The sequence below is a fragment of the Punica granatum genome, chromosome 5 (genome assembly GCF_007655135.1).
Source record: "Punica granatum isolate Tunisia-2019 chromosome 5, ASM765513v2, whole genome shotgun sequence".
Taxonomy (NCBI): domain Eukaryota; kingdom Viridiplantae; phylum Streptophyta; class Magnoliopsida; order Myrtales; family Lythraceae; genus Punica; species Punica granatum.
The window spans coordinates 11285089-11307818 of NC_045131.1; the positions used below are offsets into that span (position 1 = coordinate 11285089).

At 36.6% G+C, this 22730-nt stretch overlaps 1 protein-coding gene across 1 annotated transcript; it reads right to left on the reverse strand.

Annotated features, from left to right (window-relative positions):
• Window positions 1–18207: 18207 nt before the first annotated feature.
• LOC116208971 (classical arabinogalactan protein 4-like) lies at window positions 18208–18486 on the reverse strand. The gene has a single exon (XM_031542548.1). The coding sequence runs from the start codon at window positions 18484–18486 to the stop codon at window positions 18208–18210; it is 279 nt and encodes a 92-aa protein (XP_031398408.1).
• Between the last annotated feature and the right edge of the window lie 4244 nt (window positions 18487–22730).

Sequence of the window (22730 nt, forward strand, 5' to 3'; positions counted from 1 at the left end):
TGAATGGTTCCAAAAATCTATAACTATATATTTTAAAATTTTGAATTTTTTTTTTAGAAAAGCTTAAAAAATCGAAAATTTCATTTAGAAATGGAATATTTTAGGGCTATTTGGTCGAGGCCACTTTGATCCTACTTTTATATATACTAGTTGTGGAGTCCGTATGTTGCACGGAATAGAACGTGATTTTTTTCTCACTAATTTATCATCATATATAAAATATATGTTATAAATTGTTGAAAATAGTGTTTTACAATCACTAACAATATATTATTATGTACATATGATCATGGTTATCTAATTTCATGAATAAAATAAAAGAAAAATTATAAGAAAAGAAATCAATATAAATTTTGAAATTAAACAAAGTTTATGTGTGAGAAAAGTAAAAAGTTGAGAACACACCTTTGAGCGTGCGTGAAAAATTGAAGAATTCCAACTGTAGCAATATTTTCTAGAGTCGAATTAGTCATAGTTTGTGTGTAATACCTTCGCTATTTATAACATATCATACAAAATATATTATATATAACAAATCATATATGCATCTATAAAAATAATATGACCTGATTAGTTTTTTAAAAAGCAAATATATATAACACATCATACCTTAGAGAATATGATTTAATTTAATTTTTAAAAAGAAAATTACATGATTTGCTTTATGTAGATCTTCTCATAAAATATATATAATTTTTAAAAATTGAAAAAAAAGAAAATACTAGTCCCATAAATCTATATCTATGTGTTTTTTTTTTAAAAAAATAAGAAATTCGTTTTTTAAAAAGCTTAAAAATTCAAGAAATAACGACTGGTCCCACAAATCTACATTTATATATTTTTAAAAATTGAAAAATTGAAAATATATTTAAGAAAAAGCTAATAAATCGAAAAAAAGAATGATCCCCCAAATCTATCTATATCTATATATTTTTTAAAAAATTTAAAATTTTATTTTTTAAACTAAAATAACCAAGAAAATTTCATTCAGAAATTGGGCGTTCTAAGGGCCATCTGATCAGGCTCACATTTATTCTGCTTTCATATCTATACTATATATAAAAATATAACAAGTTTCTCCAATTTTTAATATTCAAAAAATGCTTATATATCATCGGGACTTTTTCTTGCATATTTTCAACTCATGACTTTTAATCTCACATTTTCAATATATATATATATATTGCCTCTTTCTATTCATTCTCATTTTCGACGTTGTATTGCCTCACATATCTCTCAACCGAATTATCCCTTCGTCACAAGCATATTTGTTCTATTATTATTTAATAATGACTTATAGTTTCAATTTCAAAATTTATAGAAGTATGATAAGTTTCTCCAATTTTCAATATTTTAAAAATGCATCTATACCCTTGTAAGTTTTTCTTGCACCTTTTTGGCTCGTGACTTTTTGTTACACATTTTCAATATATATGCTCTTTCTATTCATTCTCATTTTCGACGTTTTATTGTCTCATATATCTCTCAACCGAGTTCGCTCTTTATCATGGGTATGTTTGTTCTATTATTATTTAATAATGATCTATAGTTTCAAAATTTCGTTGTACTATATGTTCATTTTCGACGTTTGTTGTCCCAATAGGTTCATACATGCTTTGTCTCATCGCTATGAATCACGTGATTGTTTTCAAACCTTCTTGTTTCCTCATTTTTCGTTAAAAAAATACACATATCCTTCGTGAATTTGTATCTTTCTTTCGTATATTTTACTGGCATACTTTTAGTGTGCTCTGTTAGTATGACTTTTTCTCACACTTTGGACTCTCCATTCATCTCTCATTCTCAACATTCGTTACCTCACATGTTCTATCGTATATTGTCTCAGCCAATAAAAAGTATTGACAATAAAAGCTCACCATGGCAGTACCTCGAACTTTCAAGAGATCATTGACACGTATATGTTGGGATCCAAAGGGAAGACTCATGTGTGAAAAGAGCATATTTAGGGGTGTAAGGGACCCATTCTAACTGACTGGATATGATCCTTGATTGATTTGGTAATCTGATTCATTTACCTTTTTTTTTTTCTTTTTGATGGTTATTAAGATTCACTAGTGAGTGAAAGAATAGACCGGGTGTACAGAGCACTTCACCAGTCATAAATGAGCTGAAAGAGATAAAAGAGAGAGGAGCCCATAATATATATAACTAAAATTTACTTGGGTGTATAATAAATGAGATTGGGTGTATAATAAATGTTTAAAAGAAAATTAAAAACAAAGATAATAATAATTTTTTTAATAAATGCAATTGATGTATCTAAATCGCAAAATTACTATATAATAATCTATCTATTTATAACTAAAATTTACTTTAAATGAGATTGGGTGTATAATAGTGCTTAAAATAAAATTTAAAAAATATGGAAAAATAAAATTTTTAAAAAGATAATAATAAATGCAATTAATGTATCTAAATCTCAAACTCACTATGAAATAATTAAAAGAAAAATTTTAAAAACAAACATAATAATTAAATTTTTTTTATTAAAAGCAATTAATGCATTTGAATCTCAAACTCACTATATAATGATCAAAATAAAATTAAAAGAATATGGAAAAAATTAAAAATCAAGAATAACTAAAATTTACTTGGGTGTATAACAAATGAGATTCCGTGTATAATAAATACTTAAAAATTTTAAAAATATGAAAAAAATTAAAAACAAAGATAAAAATTTAAAATTTTAATAAATGCAATTAAGAGATGATAAATGTATATAAACAATAACTTAACATGACACTAATAAAATTGAGCCTCGCTTATAGAAGTTATAAAAATTTTGATATTCTTATGAAAATTAATGAAGCATATATAGTCATTTATCATAAAGACTAAACATATCTATGTACGAGCATATTGAAAAGTAAAACTTAACGTGTTAAAATGAGAATTATGAATTATAGAAATGATTATCTTTTAATAAATTCTAAAACAATAAGAAATATATAAAAGTTAATATACATATATATATATATAAAATGTCTCATTATATAAAACAGTAACAATCCTTACTGACAATTGAAAAAATGATATTATGTTGAATAATAACAATCTTTAGCCAAAAAGAAGATTCGATAAATTTGAAAAATAATATAAAAGAATAAAAGTATATAAAATAATATAATTATATAACACAAACTAAAATTATGAGAGAAATTAAATAAATTTACAGGGTATAATAAGAACGTTAATTGTAAAATTATAATTGAACTATTCAAAAATGCAATTCTCTTGAAAATTATTTTGGAAAATTAATTGTTGAGAATTTTTATTTTCAATAGTAGTAGTAGTAGTAGTAATAATAATAATAATAATAATAATAACTTAAACTATGATAATTATTATTCATACAAAAATAGAAATATATGAGCACAAACCCGTGCACGGGATTGAACGCTAGTAATTTTCTAATTTTAATTCAACTACTGCAAATTTGATGCAAAATTGTTTGAGCAATTTTCTCCATAGTGTCTCCATGGTACTTGCTTGCTCCAGGTTTGGCCGAACGGTTCGGGAATGCCTGAATTTCAAGTAGGATCGATATCACGCGATTGAGGATGCCGGCAACCGTTCGGCCATACTTGGGGCTAGAGCCAATGCTCTGGGTGAAAGTAGGGCCGTCTACTATTGCATTTTCCTGGGGATCCTTTTGATAATTTGAGACAACTTTGTAACACTTGTTCATGCTGACGGACAATCTTAAATCTTTATTTTTCTATTTTCTTCCTATAAATCTTTAACAGTGTTATAAATGAAAAAGAAACTTTTGGCAGTTTGGATGAAATGGAGGATGTTCACGACCACCTCGTGCTCGACATCCTGAGCCGACTAACAGACACGGCTGACCCCTCCCGCTCTTGCCTTGTTAGCAAGTCCTTCAACTCCCTATCCTGCCACATCAAGTCCATCAACCTCATCTGCTCCACTTGCCACCTCCGCTCCCGCTCCCCCGCCACCTGATCCCTCACTACTTCCTTCAAATCCAAGGACTCCGTCTTTGGCCAACGTGGGACTGGAGCCCACCTTGAGTCCGTCTCCCTCAGGGTGGAGGAAGCGTTTGAGCTGTCGTAGGACAACTCCAGTGATGATCTCCACTTGACCGACGTGGGTTTCCTGGCTCCACAAGTCTGTGAGGGATTGAGGGAGCTCTCAATCTCTGATTTCTGGGTCCAGTCGTGTTGGAGGCGGTCTGATGTCCTGGCTTTTGCCTCATCTTGCTCTGAGTCTATCGCCTTCTGTTTAAATTTGATTCATCACTTGCCCTTGCCATCTCATACATTGATCAAAGCCTAGTGAGATACTTCAAATTTAATATAATAAAGGGATTAGATCGTGATTTTTTAGGAGTGTTTGATAAATATTAGAACTTATAAAAATGGATGGTCAAGATTAAATTGAGGGGATCTAAGGGTCTTATGTGATATGGAAAAACACAAAATATGTACGGTAGAATTTGGAATAATTTTTATAGATGAGATTTTGCTTGATTCTTCCCAAACTTTGGCCTTTATATAAATTCCTCTCAGATTCTCTGTTGGAGACAATATTAGGCATCTATCGACATCCATGAAAGTTTAAGAAATGATAAACAAAAGACTTTCTTTTTGTAGCTGTGAATGGCTTTAGATTATATTCTGAGGTCTTTCGGGAAAAAAAGATGATTCTGCTAATCATTATGAGGCTTGGATAAGGATTGATTTGGTTTCTTTGATGATTAATTTTTGAGGAAAAAAGCTGTGATAAATTTTTCGGATGTTACAGTTTGGTATGAAACATTTTCTCTAATAATTGAGTATAAAATTTTTCAAAGTTGCAGTCAATCACATTCCGTTAATTGCTCACCGATGCCGTTAGTGATTTCTGACTTGACAAATAATACTATAAAAAATTCGTTTCTCAAATTTGAATTAATTATAAAATCAAATAAAACATTAAAAAATAAAAAAACAAACCCTCTTTTCTCTCTCATCTCTCTCCTCTCTCTCTTTTGTCTCCCTCCTCAAGCCACCCACGGGAAGAGCTCATCACCGAAGCTGTTGTCCCTCCTCCCTCCATGGCAGCTGTTGCTCCTCTTCACCTCTCCTTCCCTCTCTCGTTTTTTTCTAATTTAGTTTTTTCTTATATATATTTCATCCCCGACCCAAGTTGTCGGCGGTACCCCACTCGGCGACTGGGTCGGGGATGTGGGGAGTTCTAGGGAGAAGCCCAAAACTCTCGATCTGAGTGGAAGTGCACCGCCGGCAACCCACCCTCGACTGAGTTGGAATCCGCCGGTGGTGCCCCCACCCTGATACAGCAAAAAAACTTAAAAAAAAAAAGAAGAGGGAGAAGGAGAGAGAAGGTCCAACGAGGATCGGAGGAGAGGGGCAGCGCCGACGAGGGTCTCGGATATATTGGAGCTTTCCCCTCTGTCTCTCAATCGAGACAGAGATGAAGAGAGAGACACAAGAGAGACAGACATGAAGAGAGAGCAGAGAGAGAGACAGCGAAAGGAGGGGAACCCTCCAGCTGTGCAACCTTCCGTTATAATGTATGCACCCACTTCTGCATCGTCCATCAGTTGCTACGTTTGATCGCAGAGCCAAGGCCGAGGAGCAGCGGCTGAGCTCTTCCATGGCTCTCTCGCCCTCCAATTTCCATGATCCCTCCGAGTCCGAAACCCCAAACCTCAATCTTCTCGTTTGGCTTCATCGATTTGCTGCGACCAATTCGAGGTTTCGGTTCTACTACTCCCGCAGCCGATTGATCACGAAAGTGGGCACTAAATCTAGACACAGGTGAGGAGATAGAGAGAGGAAGGGGAGAGAGAGAGTGCGGGAATTTTTTCTTTTTAATTTCATAGTATTTTTTTATAATAATTATTATTATAATTGTTGAAAGAATTTTTTATTATATTATATTTTCCATGTCCTCATAATATGTCAACTGCCACCTCAGAAATTTCTAACAGCGTCCTTGGGCAACTATCGAAATATAGTTGAGTGCAACATTTTTAAAAGTTTTGTACTCAATTCGTTACCAAAAAAAAACATTGTACCAAACTGTAACATTCGAAAAAGTTTTGTACTGCTTACGGAGTGTCTCACCGCAGGAATTCCGTTAAACGTATTGCCTTTACGGCAGACTCCACCCCAGGTTTCTTAATGCTAAAATATTTCTTAATAAAGATTCCATTCTTGTGTTTAGTAGCAGGACACTGATGGTTCACTTTTTGAAGTCGATCATGAAAACTTTATCGAACAGAAACAGTACAAGAAAGCTGCCAAATACGAACGGAATATTAGAGACGGAAAGTTTCTGTCTGTAATAGAGACGGAAGGAGCGACGGAATACGAATGGAATATAAATAGATGGAATTTGAGACGGATATGTAACCTGAAGGGTTGCTTAATTTAGTATGCTCATTACGATGCATGCTGCTATGGAAATGTTTTTCTTGTATAATTCATGCTCTAATTAACTCATGGACCAAGTAAGTTCTTAAATGGTTACTGCTTGCTTCTGGGTGGAGTTTTGCTCTCTTTCTTTAAACTGCAGCTCATTTAACTCTCTACTTCTAGTTCAGGTCATAAATCCGTTTGAATCTTCCCGATTTATCGGAATCTCAAATTAGAAAAGAAAAGACAAGAAGAGCTTGAGAGGACACTGATTACCAGTCTAATAGTATGTAAATCGTTTACAAGCCCATCCCATCTTAGAACTATACTATGACTCAAATTATTCCTAGCACCATTCCACGGGTACTCTTATTGGAATATAGTGCTTAATTATGAGACAACAAGCTATTCACCTATTTAAACCGACCATAATCGACCCAGGTGATTCCACCATCCAACTGAGCCAACTTGACGATATCGATGGTCACAGTCTTTTCTGCAGGAAACCATCTCACAGGCCTGTTCACATATGGTTCCTGAGGTGGGTACCTGACCTGATAAGGTCCCACTGGTGGAAGCTCTCTCCCTTCACTCATCCTTTTAGGAGGATTCTGCTGCTTCGCTGGAAAGAGGCGGCTGAACTGGATATTACGAGGTGGTCCCTCAGGCGGAGGACGAGCATAGTGTCTATCGATGGTCGCGAAACCTTCTAGCCCAATTTGACGAGGGTCTTCCTTTGTTGCCATGGAACACTAATCAGGGAGCTAGCGGCTCGAAATCCAGTTGTAGTAGGGCTTAGTGGACTAGAAGGAGTAGTTCGTGTTTTCCTGCCAAAAAATGTTGAGGAGGTGCCTCAATTTATATGCCAATCATGAGAATCCCCTTTTAGGACTGATTCCTTAATTATTGGGGTATGTAGTTCAGTTGGGAAAAGCAGAGTAACCACGCACATCCATGAGCAATACCAGGAAGTTTCTTACTCGTAACACATCTTAAATAAAATGGAATCGTGACTGATTCCTCTAAACGAGTTAGTCATGTCCTATCCATGAACAGGTATTGATGATAATTATTTTTTAAACGGGCATGGTCATGCCCAAGACATTTGGCTAGTAGATAACTTTTACCTGTTTCAAGATTATAGTCGTTCTTATCGAATCGCTTCTGACTTTCTTCCCGGAAAATTCACGCAAGATCATGTAGCCAGATCGATTCTTCTCCATTCGCTACAGGTACACCTTTCAATGCCCAAGCCTTATGGCTCGTAGATGACTTTTAGCTGTTTCAAGATTATAGTCTTTCTTATCGAATCGCTTCTAACTTTCTTCCGGAAAATTCATGCAAGATCATGTAGCCAGATCGATTCTTTCTCCATTCGGTAAATGTACACCTTTGAATTCCCAAGCCATATTGCTCGGAGATGACTTTTATCTGTTTCAAGATTATGGTCATTCTCATCGAATCGCTTCTAACTTTCTTCCTGGACAATTCATGCAAGATCATGTAGCTGGATCGATTCTTCTCCATTTGGTACATGTCAGCCTTTGAATGCCCAAGCATATGACTTGTAGATGTCTTTTACCTGCTTCAAGATTATAATCATTCGTGTCGAATAGCTTCTAACTTCCATCCCGGAAATTCACCCAACATCATGTAGCCTGATCGATTCTTCTCCATTTGATACATATCCACCTTTGAAGAAAGCTGATTTCCTCAGTTTTAAATAAATAAATGTTTCAGATAAACAGAGGCAGTGGATTATTTATGATCAGACGAGAGCAGATGATATCTAATTCCATGGCCCGGTCAGCATTCTGTATCCATGACGGTTACTTGTTGCTTTCTGGCCCGATGGAGTCACTGTTGTCCTCCAATTTAATTCTTGAGGTGGATATGCTGATGGGCGGGGAGTGGCTCACATGAATCCCGTCTGTGTTTGGGCTATCCCCTAGAGCTGTTTTGACGTCATAGACATAATTTGCAAGCTGGTATCACACGTTGTAATCAGAACGATAGAATGAATTACACGAGGATGCTGATGGAAACATTTGTGCAGTCATTCTTATCCCAATGTGCAAAAATTCTTAACACAGCTTTGGTTCTCATGTTGTAAGGCAAACTGATTGTCCACTCTCTGAGATTGATGAATGAAGTTTTTATAAGCACGAACTGAAAGGTTGCTTATTTTAGTATGTTCATTGCCTGCTAATGCAAATGTTTCCTTACACAATTCTTGCTCTAATTTAATATTTCAAGTTTGGCTCGTATAATCACCTGAATCTTCAAAAGAAGGATTCATCAGAGTTGCATAATAGAAATGGAGATGACAGCAGAATTGAAAGGACCCAAAGTAGTAATATTCTGCAAGGTTATGACTTGTTTACAATCTCATTTTAATACTATCATGAGTACTCGTTTATTCCTAGTACTATTTAATGGGTATGGAAACTTGGTGCTTAATATCGAGACATATAGGCAATCAGCCTACTTAAGCCGACCGTAATCAATCCTGGTGATTCCAGCATACAACTGAGCCACCTTGATGTTAGCTATAGCCACTGCCTCTGCTGTAGGAACCCAGCCTGCAGGCCTGTTCCTGTATAAATCCTGAGGCGGGTACTGGACCTGATAAGGTCCCAGCGGTAGGAATTCTCTCCTCTCACCCATTATTTTAGGGGGATTCTGCTGCTTTACTGGGAAGGGGCGGCTGAACTGGAAGTTATGTGGCGGTCCAGCGGGTGGAGGAGGAGCAAAGAGCCACTCAGGGACATGGGAAACTTCGGTTCTTTGGTAAACCAAGTAAGGGGAGGGAATTGTCTCCAGGGGGACTTCGTGTCGGTGGTAAAGATAACGCTTCTCTTCAGGAGATGGGACAACACATCTGGAGCCGAAGAATCTATCAATGGCCTCGAAACCTGCTTGCCCAATTCGATAAAGCTCTTCCTTCGTTGCCATGAAATGCTCTCCCCAGACCTAGGAAGAGACTCTGTTTACAGTAGTCGCTTAGTAGACTAGGAGTACTTCTGTCTGTGTTTTTCTGCGGAAAAATGTTGAGAGGCCTCAATTTGTATGGCAATCATGAGAATTCCCTTTTCTGGACAAGTGAACATTATGGACAATACCGAGAAATTTCTTAATCGTATAACACATCATAAATAACAATTGACGGCATAATTCATTCCTCCAAATGAGTTAGTCTTGTCTGAGCCATGGGCTGGGTATTGACAATATTTAATTTCTTAAGCGACTTAGTCATGCCCATGCCATATAGTTTGTCTAATGACTTTTTACAGGTTTTAATTTCTTATTGTAACACTTTTAACTTCCTTTTCAGAAAAATCAAGCAAGATTATCTGCAGCTGATTGATTGATTCTTTGGTCGTTACATATCCACCTTCGATAAAAGTTCATCTCCATAATTGCTAAATTAATAGATGTTCCAGATTAACAGATGCAATATGGACTATTATCAATGAGATTGGACTGATGATTCTCAGTTTGCCTGCTAATATATGCCCTTACAGATTCCTTGTTCTTCTCTGTAATATCCTGAAATATTTTTACTTGCTTATATATGTATATTTTATGTAAACGTAAGTTGATTAATTTTATCACAAATTTCAATTGGATGACTTGCTTTATAATTTCCGTTGATATCATGGAGATGAGATCCAAAAGTTCTTTACACGTGTCAAACAACCTTGAAACTTAGTCATTTTGCCTTAAACTCAGCAATTTCACCACAGCTCATGCTTTTCCATTTCACTCCACCCCCTGACTCTTTCTTTAAATTAGTTTGTGTTCATTCTTTCGCCCGTTTCATTCATTTCGTCCATGGCACGGAACGCGAGGGAGAGCTAGAGCGAGCTGCGATAAAAATTTTGAGAGGAAAGATTTGAGAAAAATAGAGAACGATCAGTTTTCGATGTTTGAAATTCGGAGGACTTGTCAAGTTGAGTAACCTATTCTTAAATTAGTATTTTTATTATCATTATATTGGTATTTTTAGAACTGCATTGTCATGGTTATATTAGTGTTACGGATCATGCATGTATTTTTATATAACCGATTATGATATTTGGAAATGAGAAGTGCGGTATTGAGTTGTGTAAATAAGATTGATGGGAGTCGGTGAGTCTTGTGGCTCCCTGAGCCAATCGTAAGCTGAGCAGTAGGAAAGGGCTGCTTAGAGCAAAGAGGCTGCCAGTGTGGAGTCGCCACTGCGGTCAGGAGCTGGGAAGGGGCACAGGGAAGATCTGAGTTTTGGAGATTTCGACGATATTTTTATGATATTACTAAACCCGTGCTCTGATCTGGTTAGTTTAGGTTATGGTTATTTACTGGGCGTCAATCTCACCCCCAAAATATATTCTTAGTTGTTTTACAGGTTAAAAATGGCGGTGGATCGTGGCATTTTATCGGGATTTTTACTCGTCCGATCAAATTTGTAATTTTCTGAGTATTTCTAATTTGTATGAAAATTCATATGTATTTATATATTTTATCCTGTAAAATTTAATTTTACATTCTCTCATTGTCCCCTTCCTAAATAATAGATATGTACTCGTCCAAGGATGTTTTAAGCCCGAAGCATCGTCCAAAAAGGGAAGGATCGCTAAAGCAGTATAAACAGAAGCATTCTTTCGGTAGATGTGAAACGCGTCGAATTCGAATTTCCAAGTCTTGGTCTTGGTCTTCTTGGATCGTCTTTATGGGCAGGCCTTAATGAGAGAGCTCAGTTCAATGATTTGATTCCAATGGAAAAAGAGGATTCTGCTTTGGACGCACCGTGAGGCAAATGTTGAAGAGATAAGAACCAACTTGTTTTCTTCTGCTAATTAATTTTTAGATCAACTTGACTTGCTAATCTCATACATATATATATGTATATTGTGTATACTCCGGTATCCAAAATCTCAATGAGTCCCTGACTAATTCAGTTCGAGTCGGGGTTGGTCTATTAAGATGTAAGACTCTCCTAACGTGGATTTTACATATTCTCAAGACTTTATTTCATACTAAACTTGTTCTCAGAGATCTATTATTGCCATCCAAATCAAACTGATTAGTATCAAAGAGAGTATAGCACAACAGCACAGGTCTCTTCCGGTAACCGAGAGGTTTTAGATTCGATACTCGTTGTGAGACTACCGATTCCCTTATATTACCTATTAGAATTTTTATTTCATGTATTAACCTGTGGGTGTTCGTCAATCTTCCTAGAACCTTGGGATAGCTACGATTGCAAAAATGTTAATGCACCGTTGCCAACCAACTCACAGAGTATACAACTTTTTTTTTTCTTTCCAAATTTCATAGGACGCTTATGAGTTTAGTATAAGGAAATATAATAATTTGAATTAAGGGGAAGCCACTAGCAAGGGTTGAGCTTGGATCCCTCTTGGTTCTTATAAGTTAATGGCATGCCATTGCAAATGCTTCCTTTTCTCACGAAATACCAGTTGTTAAACAAAAGTATGGTTTATTTCTTACTAGGTATGAAGCCCATGCGTTGCATGATATAAAACACGATCTACTTTATTTCTTTATTTTTATTATATAATAAATGCGTGTTTTATATGATCGCATGTACGGTTTTATGCCAATGGTGGATGAATATAGTCACTTATTAAAAAAATCGTAATTTACTATCACTTTAAAATAATAATAAGCAATAAGGCAAGAAAAATAATATTGAGAGGATAAAAATGTAAATTAATATGTTAGTAAATTGTAGATGAATCGATAAAATGTAAATTATGTATTCAAATAACAGTGTTTTTCTAATAAAGAAATAAGTCACGATATGTGAGTAATATTTCTTATTTAGATATGGAGAGTTTGGAGAGGAGACATTTAATGAATCTCTCAAAATATTATATAAATTTAATGTCCTATCATTACATATTAAAATTTTAAATAAAAATTTGAAAACTAAAATGTCAAAAAATTCCAAAAAATAGAAATGAATATTTAAAAATTCGGAAATTCGACATTTTTTTTATGTTTACTCTGTGGTTGTAAAAACAATTATGTAAATAAACACATGTTATCATAAAATATTTATTTAATTCAAAATAAAAATTTTTGAATATCATAATTTATTAAATAATTAAAAATCGATACTTATGCATAAAATATTGAAAACAAAAGTTCCAATCATGGCATACCCAAAATTGAAGAATCCTAAAATTCTACAAAAGTTTTTGTGAGCAAAGATAGAGTCGGAGAACTTACTTTCAAAAATTTAACTGTGGACGTACCTAAAATAAACTGCATGCATGCGAAAAATTGAAAAAATATATTGGTAGCAATATTTTTCAGAGTCAGATCGGTCATAGCTTATGTGTGGTACATCCACTATGTATACGGTATCATACAAAATAAAATACATATAGTACATTATATCATTATCTATAAAAAAAATGATTTGATTTACTTTTTGAAGAACAAATCTATATTTATATCTTTTAAAAATTTAAAAATTGAAAAGATATTTTTTATGAAAAAGCTCATAAATCGAGAAAAATAAAGAACGGTTATCATATATTTTTAAAAAGTAAAAATTTATTATTTAAAAACTCAAAAAACTGAGTAAATAACGAAAATAGAGCATTATGGGGCCATCTAGCCCGGCCCACATTTATCCTGCTTTCATATATATATATATATATATATAATAATAATAATAATATTACAAAAACTAAAAATAGAAATTTAAGTTAAATTTAATATAAAGTAATAATTGTATTATAAAATTGAAGCTATATTCCATTAAAAATCCGCGATTTATTAAATATTTATGTAACTAACATCAACCCATTTAGAAAATTAAAAAGATACTTATCTTTTTTTATATCTCTTTAAAATTAAAAAATTGTCATTCATAAAATTTTCATAAAATAAAAATTATGAGAAGTTTCTATTCAGCAATTTGGGCATTTTGAGGCCATCATGCTAGTCTCACCATCTCTCCGCTTTCATATATAGATGTAGAAGATTTTTTTCGATGATAAGATATAGAAAAGTATTGACAATAAAAGCTCACCTTGGCAGTACCTCAAACATTTAAGAGATCATCGACATATATATGTAGGGATCCAAAGGGAAGACTCATGTTAAAAACCACTTGCAATAGAGTATATATAGACTCATGTATGAAAAGAGCATATATAGGGGCGTAAGGGACCCATTCTACTTGACTTGGTACGATCGTTGATTGATTTGGTAATCTGATTCATTTACCTTTTTTTTTTTTTTCCTTTTTGATAGTTATTAATGATTCACTTGTGAGTGAAAGAATAAACGGGGTGTACAGGGCACTTCACCGATCATAAATGAGGTGAAAGAGAGAAAAAGAGAAAGAGCAGCACATAATAATTTTATAATTTCATCTTAGCTACTGCCTAGTTTGATGCAAAATTGTTTGAGCAATTTTCTCTGTGGTGTCTCCATGGTACTTGCTTGTTCGAGGTCTGGCCGAACGGTTGGGGAATGCCTGAATTTCAAGGAGGACTGATATCACAAGATTGAGGATGCCGGCAACCGTTCGGCCAGACTTGGGGCTAGAGCCAATGCTCTGGGTGAAAGTACTGCCGTCTACTGTTGCATTTTCCTGAGGATCCTTTTGATCCTTTGAGACAACTTTGTGACACTTGTTCATATTGATTGACATTATCTAGAGGTTGATGTCCCAAGTGGATACGCAATAATTTTTATAAATGATATTTTGCTTGATTTTTCCCAAACTCTGGCCTTTATATGAATTCCTCTCAGATTCTCTGTTGGAGACAATATTAGGCATCCTTCAACATCCATGAAAGTTTAAGAAAAGATAAACAGAAAACTTTCTTTCGGTAGCTGTGAATGGCTTAGATTCTATTCTCAGGTCTTTCGGGAAAAAGATGATTCTGCTAATCATTATGAAGCTTGGATAAGGATCGATTTGGTTTCCTTTGATAATTATTTTTTTTGTCAATTAAGAATTATGGATTGATATGGTTTCGTTTAACGGAGCGTCTCATTATAGGAATTCCGTTAAATGTATTGCCTTTACGGCAGGGTCCACCGCAGGGGTCTTCTCCCTGTCCATCCACAATAGCTGTCTTGATTTTAATGGTTATGTAATTCACATCTCCGAGTTTGAAGACTCCAGTTTGAGGTCTCAGAGGGATTGAAGCAGTTTGGGGCCCTTGAAGTCAGATATTTAATTTTGGGGACTCATCGTTGCGGCACAGACCTAGGAATTGTCAGTTGACAGAAGAAGAATGCCATAGCCGGTATGGGAAAAGTTACTACGCCTGGGTGGGGCAACGCCTTCTCCCATGATGATAAGAATGCATGAAAGTTCATCAAGAAAATCGAACCAACAGCTTCATGCATCAGTGAGATCACTACTACATCTTGTTCTGTTTTTAATTGCTATTCATTAATATCTCAGATAGATTTCTAAATCTCCATGGAAGCATCTTATGGAATTTGCAGTCAATTATGAAAGCATCTTATGGAGCTGGAACAGTTCCGTGATGATTGACCAATGAGCTGGAGCCAGTGGATGAATTAATGCTAAAGAATTTCTTAATAAAGACTCCATTCTCGTGTTTAATAGCAGGATACTGATGGTTCATTTTTTGAGGTCGATGGATGAAAACTTTATGAACACAAACCTGAAGGTTTGCTTAATTTAGTATGCTCATTACCTGCTGTTATGGAAATGTTTTTCTTAAACAATTCGTGCTCTAAGCTCTAATTGACTCATGGACCAATAAATGGTCACTGCTCGCTTCTGGGTGGAGTTTACTCTCTAACTTGAAACTGCAGCTCATTTAACTTACTTTTTCTAGTTCACATCATAAATCCGTTTGAATTTTCCAGATTTATCAGAATCGCAAAGTAGAAAAGAAAAGACAAGAAGAGCTTGATAGGACACTGATTAGCACTCTTCTAGGTTGTAAGTTGTTTACTAGCCCATCCCATCTTAGAACTATACTATGACTCAAGTTATTCCTAGCACCATTCCACAGGTAAGCACGCAGAATTTCAGTGCTTAATATCGAGAAATAAGCTGTTCACCTATTTAAATCAATCATAATCGACCCAGGTGATTCCATCAAACAACTGAGCCGCCTTGACATTATCGATGGTCGCTGTCTCTGCTGCAGGAACCCACCCTGCGGGCCTCTTCCCGTATAGTTCCTGAGGCGGGTACAGCACCTGATGAGGTCCCAGTGGTGGAAGCTCTCTCCATTCTCCCATCTTTTTAGGAGGATTCTGCTGCTTCGCTGGGAAGGGGCGGCTGAACTGGAAATTACGGGGCGGTCCTGGAGGTGGAGGAGGAGCAAAGAGCCGTTCAGGCACTTGGGAAACTATGGTTCTTTGGTAAAAAAAGTAAGGGAAGGGAATTGTCTCCAGGGGGACTTTGTTTCGGCGGTAAAGAGAACGTTTCTCTTCCAGAGCTGGGCCAAAGAATCTATCGAAGGCCTCGAAATCTGCTTGCCCAATTTGATAAGGCTCTTCCTTTGTTGCCATGGAACACTAACAATAGCAACTTCAAACTCTGTTGTAGCGGTGGCTTAGTAGAATAGGAGGAGTAGTTCTTGTCTGTGTTTTCCTTGGAAAAAATGTTGAGGAGGGGCCTTAATTTAAATGGCAAGCATGAGAATCCCCTTTTGGGACTGATTCTTTTTCTAGAGCAGTGCAATCAGGAAAAGTAGTATAAACACAAAATTGAATATTAGGAACAATACCATGAAGTTTCTTACTCGCAACGGCTTCTTAGATAACATGGACGGTGTGACTGATTCCTCTAAGCAAATTAGTCATCCGAGCCCCAGAATGGTTTTCAGCAATTTATTTTTCTAAACGAGATAGTCATACGACCCTAGCAATAGGGCTAGTAAATGATTACTTCACCTATTTGGAGTTTGTGATCTTTAATTCCTACGTATTGGACCACTTCTGATTAACTTCCTCCTCAAAAAAACCAACCAAGATCATATAGCCGATTTTTTGCGTGTTTGGTACATATCCACCTTCAAAGAAAGCTCATTTTCATTATTATTGCATACGTAGATGTTTCAGATCAACATATGCAATGGAATCTTTTCTACGAGATCACGGACAATTGATTCTCAATCTGCCTGCCCCATACCATGCGTATAGATTCCTTGTTTCTTCTTCAATCCTCCAATCCCCCTTCCTAACTAATAGATATGTACTTGTCCAAGGAAGTTTCCAGCCCAAAGCTTTATCTGAGAATGAAAGGATCAATAAATATGAAACGCATCAGAGTCGATCTCCAAGTCTTGGTCTTGGTCTTCTTGGACTTTAAACTTTAAAGACCATCTCCTTGTAGGCAAGCCTGTGAGAGAATTCAGTTACATGATTTGATATTTTGATTCTTATGGGAAAAGAGGATTCTGCTAATCTGTTTCTGTAGCGGTTGCGTTCAATAGGGAAATCTGGGATTTATAAGTAAAGCTAATGCTATTGAGGGCTGGGTCCGTGGTGTTACATATGGCATCAGACCGACCCTTACCCACAAATCCCACTAATTTAGGGGCGTGACATAATCACAGAGGGAGCAATTAAGTAAGCCAAATGTGGATTTTTTTTTAATAAAGATTTCACTTCCCTGGTAAACTAGTTCATGTCGATCTATTTTTGCCCATTCAAATCCAAACGAGTTGTAACCAAAGAACTAATATCTTGATTACTTTTTGGGGTGAAATACAGGGCTGAAGGCTAAAAATATAATAAAAATTTGAAAAATATAATACAATTTGATCAGAAATTTTAGTATGATATGATGTAAATGAATGAACATGACAGACAAGCTGCCACGTGTTGTCAATATGCCTGGAAAACCTATTTAAGTTAACTGATAGTGCAACCCAAGGGATTAGCCTGGCGGTAAGGAGGAGCGCAAGTATTCACCTAATCCCAAATTTGAATCCCCTTGAGGGCACTTGCTATGGCTTGGCATGTTTACCCTTTCCATGTGTTGCAGCGGGTGCCTATTTTAATTTTGTGCTCTTTTTGAATCCTTGGAATCAATTTAGGGCCAACGCATTTCCATATAGGTTGGTTTTCAGGTTAGTTCTTCTGGGAAATGTTGTATGGACAGACAATTGAACGTTCTGAGTTGTACAAGGACATCTCTTACCATGTTACCCACTACATGGTCTACATAGTCGTATAATCGATCATTCTAGACATGTTCATCATGTCCAAGAGATGGTTTAGGTTCAACTTTGCGCGATGTTCATTTTCCAGATGATTTGATCTACTGATGGTTCTCTAGCTGATTTCGCAACAATGTCGGATGGGCACATTCTCAAATTTTCTCTACTGCTAAAGAATGTAATAAGTTCATGTCCCAGGCGGGCGGAACTGCGAACCACATGGGTTTATTCATATCAATCGTTATCAAGATGTCCCCAAGCCTGTGGATGCACGACAGATTTTATAAATGAGGTTTTGCTCGATATATTTCCTAGGGGTGGCAATTCGTGTCATGTCGTGTCGTGTCTAAACGGGTTTGTGTCATCGAAGTCATAACCCGTACATGACACGATTATTAAATGGGACACGTTATATCCATGTCAACCCATTTAGACACGTTTAAACCCATTTAGCGAAACGTGTCATAATAGGTAGATGTATACACGACACGATTATAAACGTTATCCGGACACGTTAACACAACTCGTTTATCCGATCAACTCAGTTACCCAGATACATTAACACGATATGTTAATCCGATTAACTCGTTTACCCGAACACGTTAACACGACATGTTTACACGTTAACACGGAGATTGAGATGGAGGGGAAGGGGATGTGGACGGGGAAGAGGCGGGAGCCGCATCTGAGGGAGGCAACGACGGCGAGGATGAGATCGAGCCATGAGACGCATTGGCTAGAGCGGGAGCCGGCAAAGCGGTGGGCTTCGAAGGGGAGATGGTGGGAGTGGAGTCGACGGCAAGCTTGAGAGCAGGGGAGGGCGAGATCTGAGGTGGATCTGCGGATAATGCGAGGTGTACGGAGAGGAGAGCAATGAGAGCGAAGAAGCAGAACTTCACCATTGATGGATGAGAAGAAGGAAATCAAATCGTAGATGAGATCTGAGGGAGGGTAGTAGAGAAGTAGAAGAGAAAGTGGAAGTGCGGTTGTGCTGTGTTGGATTGGGTGAAAGAAAGGAAAGGAAATTAGATTAGGGACTTAGGAAGTTAGGATTACATAAGGATATTTTGGTAAATTCAAATACATAAACGGGTTAACGGGTTACATGATTATAGTAACACGATTAAATATGTCTAAATAAACAGGTTTAATCATGTATAATCGGGTTACATGGGTTCAACCCGGTAATACACGCGTATTAACCGTGTTTAAACGGGTTGGACCCGTTTAGACCGATTATAAAAATGTCCAACCCAAACCCGTTTAACTTTGTGTCGAATCCGTGTCGTGTTATTGTGTCGTGTGAAATATTGTCAGCCTTAATATTTCCCGACTTTGGAAGTTTATATATTCCACCGATATTCCCTATTTGGGACATGACGAGGCCCAGAAGGCATTATCAATATCCATCAAGTTGTAAGGAAATGTAAACAAAAGGCTTCTTTGGGTTACATGGGAAGGCTTAGATTCTATTCTCATGTCTTGGGGGAAAAGATGATTCTGCTAATTATTTTGGGGACACTTTTTTTCCCCAAAACCGCCAGATAGATTAAGATTGATTTGGTTTTGGTTTGATATTTAATTTTTCTGTTAATGAGAAATAACTAAGATTAGGAAGGGCAAAGCGGAAGGTTTCAATCCAATGCTTTTTGGTCGAACAAAGTACAGATTCTAATGCTATTTAATAGACCTGCTATTATATAAAGCTACCAGCGTTTTTCCAGTGCTACGAGCAAGTTTTTGATGTATTACATTTATTAAAATATGAATCTAAAATATTATAATAATCTCATTTATAACTGAAGCGTTTTCCTATTTCTTGCATATGCGAATTCAAGTAACTTTTACAAATTAAATATTATTCTTTTGGTAGAATATAAACAAAGGACTTTCTCTTTGTAGATGCAAATGGCTTAGATTCTATTATCAGATCTTTAGGGAAAAAGATATATTATGCTAATTATCATGAAGCACCTTGAGCAGCATATCGTATGCATCAGATAGATAAGATTGATTTGGTTTCATTTGATAATTAACTTGTTGCTAATCAAGAACTGAGGATTGATATGGTTTTGTTTAACGGAATGTCTCACCATAGGAATGCCGTTACACGTGCTGCCTTTACGGCAGGCTCCAGTTTTCCTCTCCTTGTCAATCGAAAATAGCTGTCTCGAATTTATCGGTTATGGTAATCCCATGCCCGAGTTTGAAGACTAACCAGTTTGAGGGTTCACAGGGATTGAAGCGGTTTGGACGCCCTGAAGTCCTTGGTTATTTACCTTTGGGGAATCATCATCGCGCACAAACCTAGGAATTGTCAGTTGACAGGAAAAGAATGCTCGTGCCGGTATGAGGAAAGTTGATCCCAACTGGGCGTGGAAACGCCTCCTCTCATGCTGATAAGAATGCCTGAAATTTCATCCGGAAAATCGAAAAAAACAGCTCCGTGCATCCATGAGATCTTTACTATATCTTGTTTTATTTTTAATTTCTACTCATTAGTATCTGAGATATATTTCGCGTCTATCCATTTGGAAGCTCCATTCATGGAGTTGAAACAGTTCCATGATGATGTAAAATCCCAAAAATTTTATTCAATAAAATTTATAAATACATCATATAATACAAGTTGCAATACAAATATCCAAATATATCATAAATACAAATTTGACCGAGTAGTAAAAATCTCACGCTTCCACTAACATTTGAACTTGTAAAACAACAGAGAGTATATTTTTTGGATAAGCTTGAAGTCTAGTAAATAACCACAACTTCAACTTGCCGAATTATAGCACGAGTTCAATAACATCGTAAGAATATTGTCAAGAACTCTATACTCAGATTGTCCCTATGCCTCCTCCCAGGTCCCGACCACAGTGCGGCTACATACTGGCATCCTCTATGCTCCAGGTAGCTTCTGACTCAGGACGCCACAAGACTTATCAACTTACATCAATCTCAATTTTCACATCTCAAAACCTCACTGCTCCAAGTAATTATTGAACTCATTTGGCTTGAGATATTGTTTTACGAACATATATAGTGATCGAACTATTGAATTTACTTGATATAAAATATTAATTGAAAGTGATGCTAGTGTTTAATTTCATGTGAATATTGAACATATTGTTCTGTCTTAGGAATATTCACTTATTTTAAGTTCTAAGTTTACAATTATATAGGTACGAATCTTATTCTTGATGTATAGTGATTAAATATAATTGTTTGTAATAAGATTTTATACGGTGCTTGATCCGGTAGGAGTGAGTTTTTGTTACTTACTGAGCACGCGGATCGCTCACCCTTTTATAATTTTCTCTCAGATTCGGATTCAGGAGAAAATGAGAGCTAAGGCACTAGGAGGTTCAAGGATCGTATTGCTAAGAGGATAGCGTACCTTCGAGATATTTTTGTATTTGTTAGGATTAGGGTGCTGTTGAGATTTGATTGTGTATCAACCCATTTGGAGATTATGTTTTTGTTAGTTTTTAATAAAGGACAACTTTCGATAGTTAAGTAGATATTTTTGCTAGATGGCTTCGCTTGCTATGAGGTTTGTCTTGACCTTTTAGTGAGCCGCCAGTCACATTCCAGTTAGTCGAAAATGGGTGTGACAATTATTATAATGTACTGAAGGTTTGGAAATTAAAAAAAAAAAACATACGTGTACTGAAGCTTAACCAATGGGCTCGGAGCAGGAGCCTGCGGATGAACCAATGCTTGAAAAGTTCTTAATACAGTGACGGTTCTTACGTTGAGTTGCAGGTCACGCCTCGAAGTTGATGGATGAAGATTTTACGAACACGAACCCGAAGGATTGCTTAATCTAGTATGCATTTACCTGCTGTTACAGAAATTTTTTACTAAACAATTCGTACTGTAATTAACTCATGGACTTAATAAGTTCTTAAATGGTTACTGCTTGCTTCTGGGTAGAGTTTCGCTCTGTTTCTTCTAACTGCAGCTTATTTAGTTCACTACTAGTTATGGTCATAAATCCATTTGAATCTTCAGATTTATCAGAATCGCAAAGTAGAAAAGAAGAGACAGGAGAGCTTGATAGGACACTGATTACAAGTCTAGTAGTATGTAAATCGTTTACAAGCCCATCCCATCTTAGAACTATACTATGACTCAAATTATTCCTAGCACCATTCCACGGGTACACATATTGGAATACAGTGCTTAATTTCGAGACAACAAGCTATTCACCTATTTCACCTGACCATAGTCGATCCTGGTGATTTCCCCATGCAACTAAGCTGCCTTGACGATATCTTTGGCCGCTGCATCTGAGGCAGGAAACCGTCCTGCAGGTCTGTTCCCATATAGTTCCTGAGGCAGGTACCGGACCTGATAAGGTCCCACTGGTGGATGCTCTTTCCCTTCGCCCATCCTTTTAGGAGGATTCGGCTGCTTCAGTGGGAAATGGTGGTTGAACTGGATATTACGAGGTGGTCCTGGAGGCGGAGAACGACCATAGTCGATCCTGGTGATTCCACCATAACACTGAGCCGCCTTGACATTATCTACGGTCACTGTCTCTGCTCCAGGAACCCACCCCGCGGGCCTGTTTCCATATAGTTCCTGCGGCTTCCGTGGAAAGGGGCGGCTGAACGGGAAATTACGAGGTGGTCTCGGAGGTGGAGGATGTGCAAAGAATCTATCGACGGCCTCGAAACCTCCTAGCCCAATTTGATAAAGCTCTTCCTTTGTTGCCATGGAACGCTAATCTAGGAGCTAGCAGGGCTTAGTAGACTAGAAGGAGTAGTTCTTGTTCGTGTTTTCCTGGCAAAAAATGTTGAGGAGGTGCCTAAATTTATATGGCAATCATGAGAATCCCCTTTTGGAACTGATTCCTTAATTGCTGGGTTGTCCAGTTCAGTTGGGAAAAGCAATGTAAACACGCACATCCATGAGCAACATGGCTCAAATCTTATCCATTCGGTACATGTACACCTTTGAATGCCCAAGCCATATGGCTCGTAGATGACTTTTATCTGTGTCAAGATTATAGTCATTCTTATCGAATCGTTTCTAACTTTCTTCCTGGAAAACTCACGCAAGATCATGTGGCCGGATCGATTCTTCTCCGTTTGGCACATGTCAGCCTTTGAATGCCCAAGTGTATGACTCATTGATGACT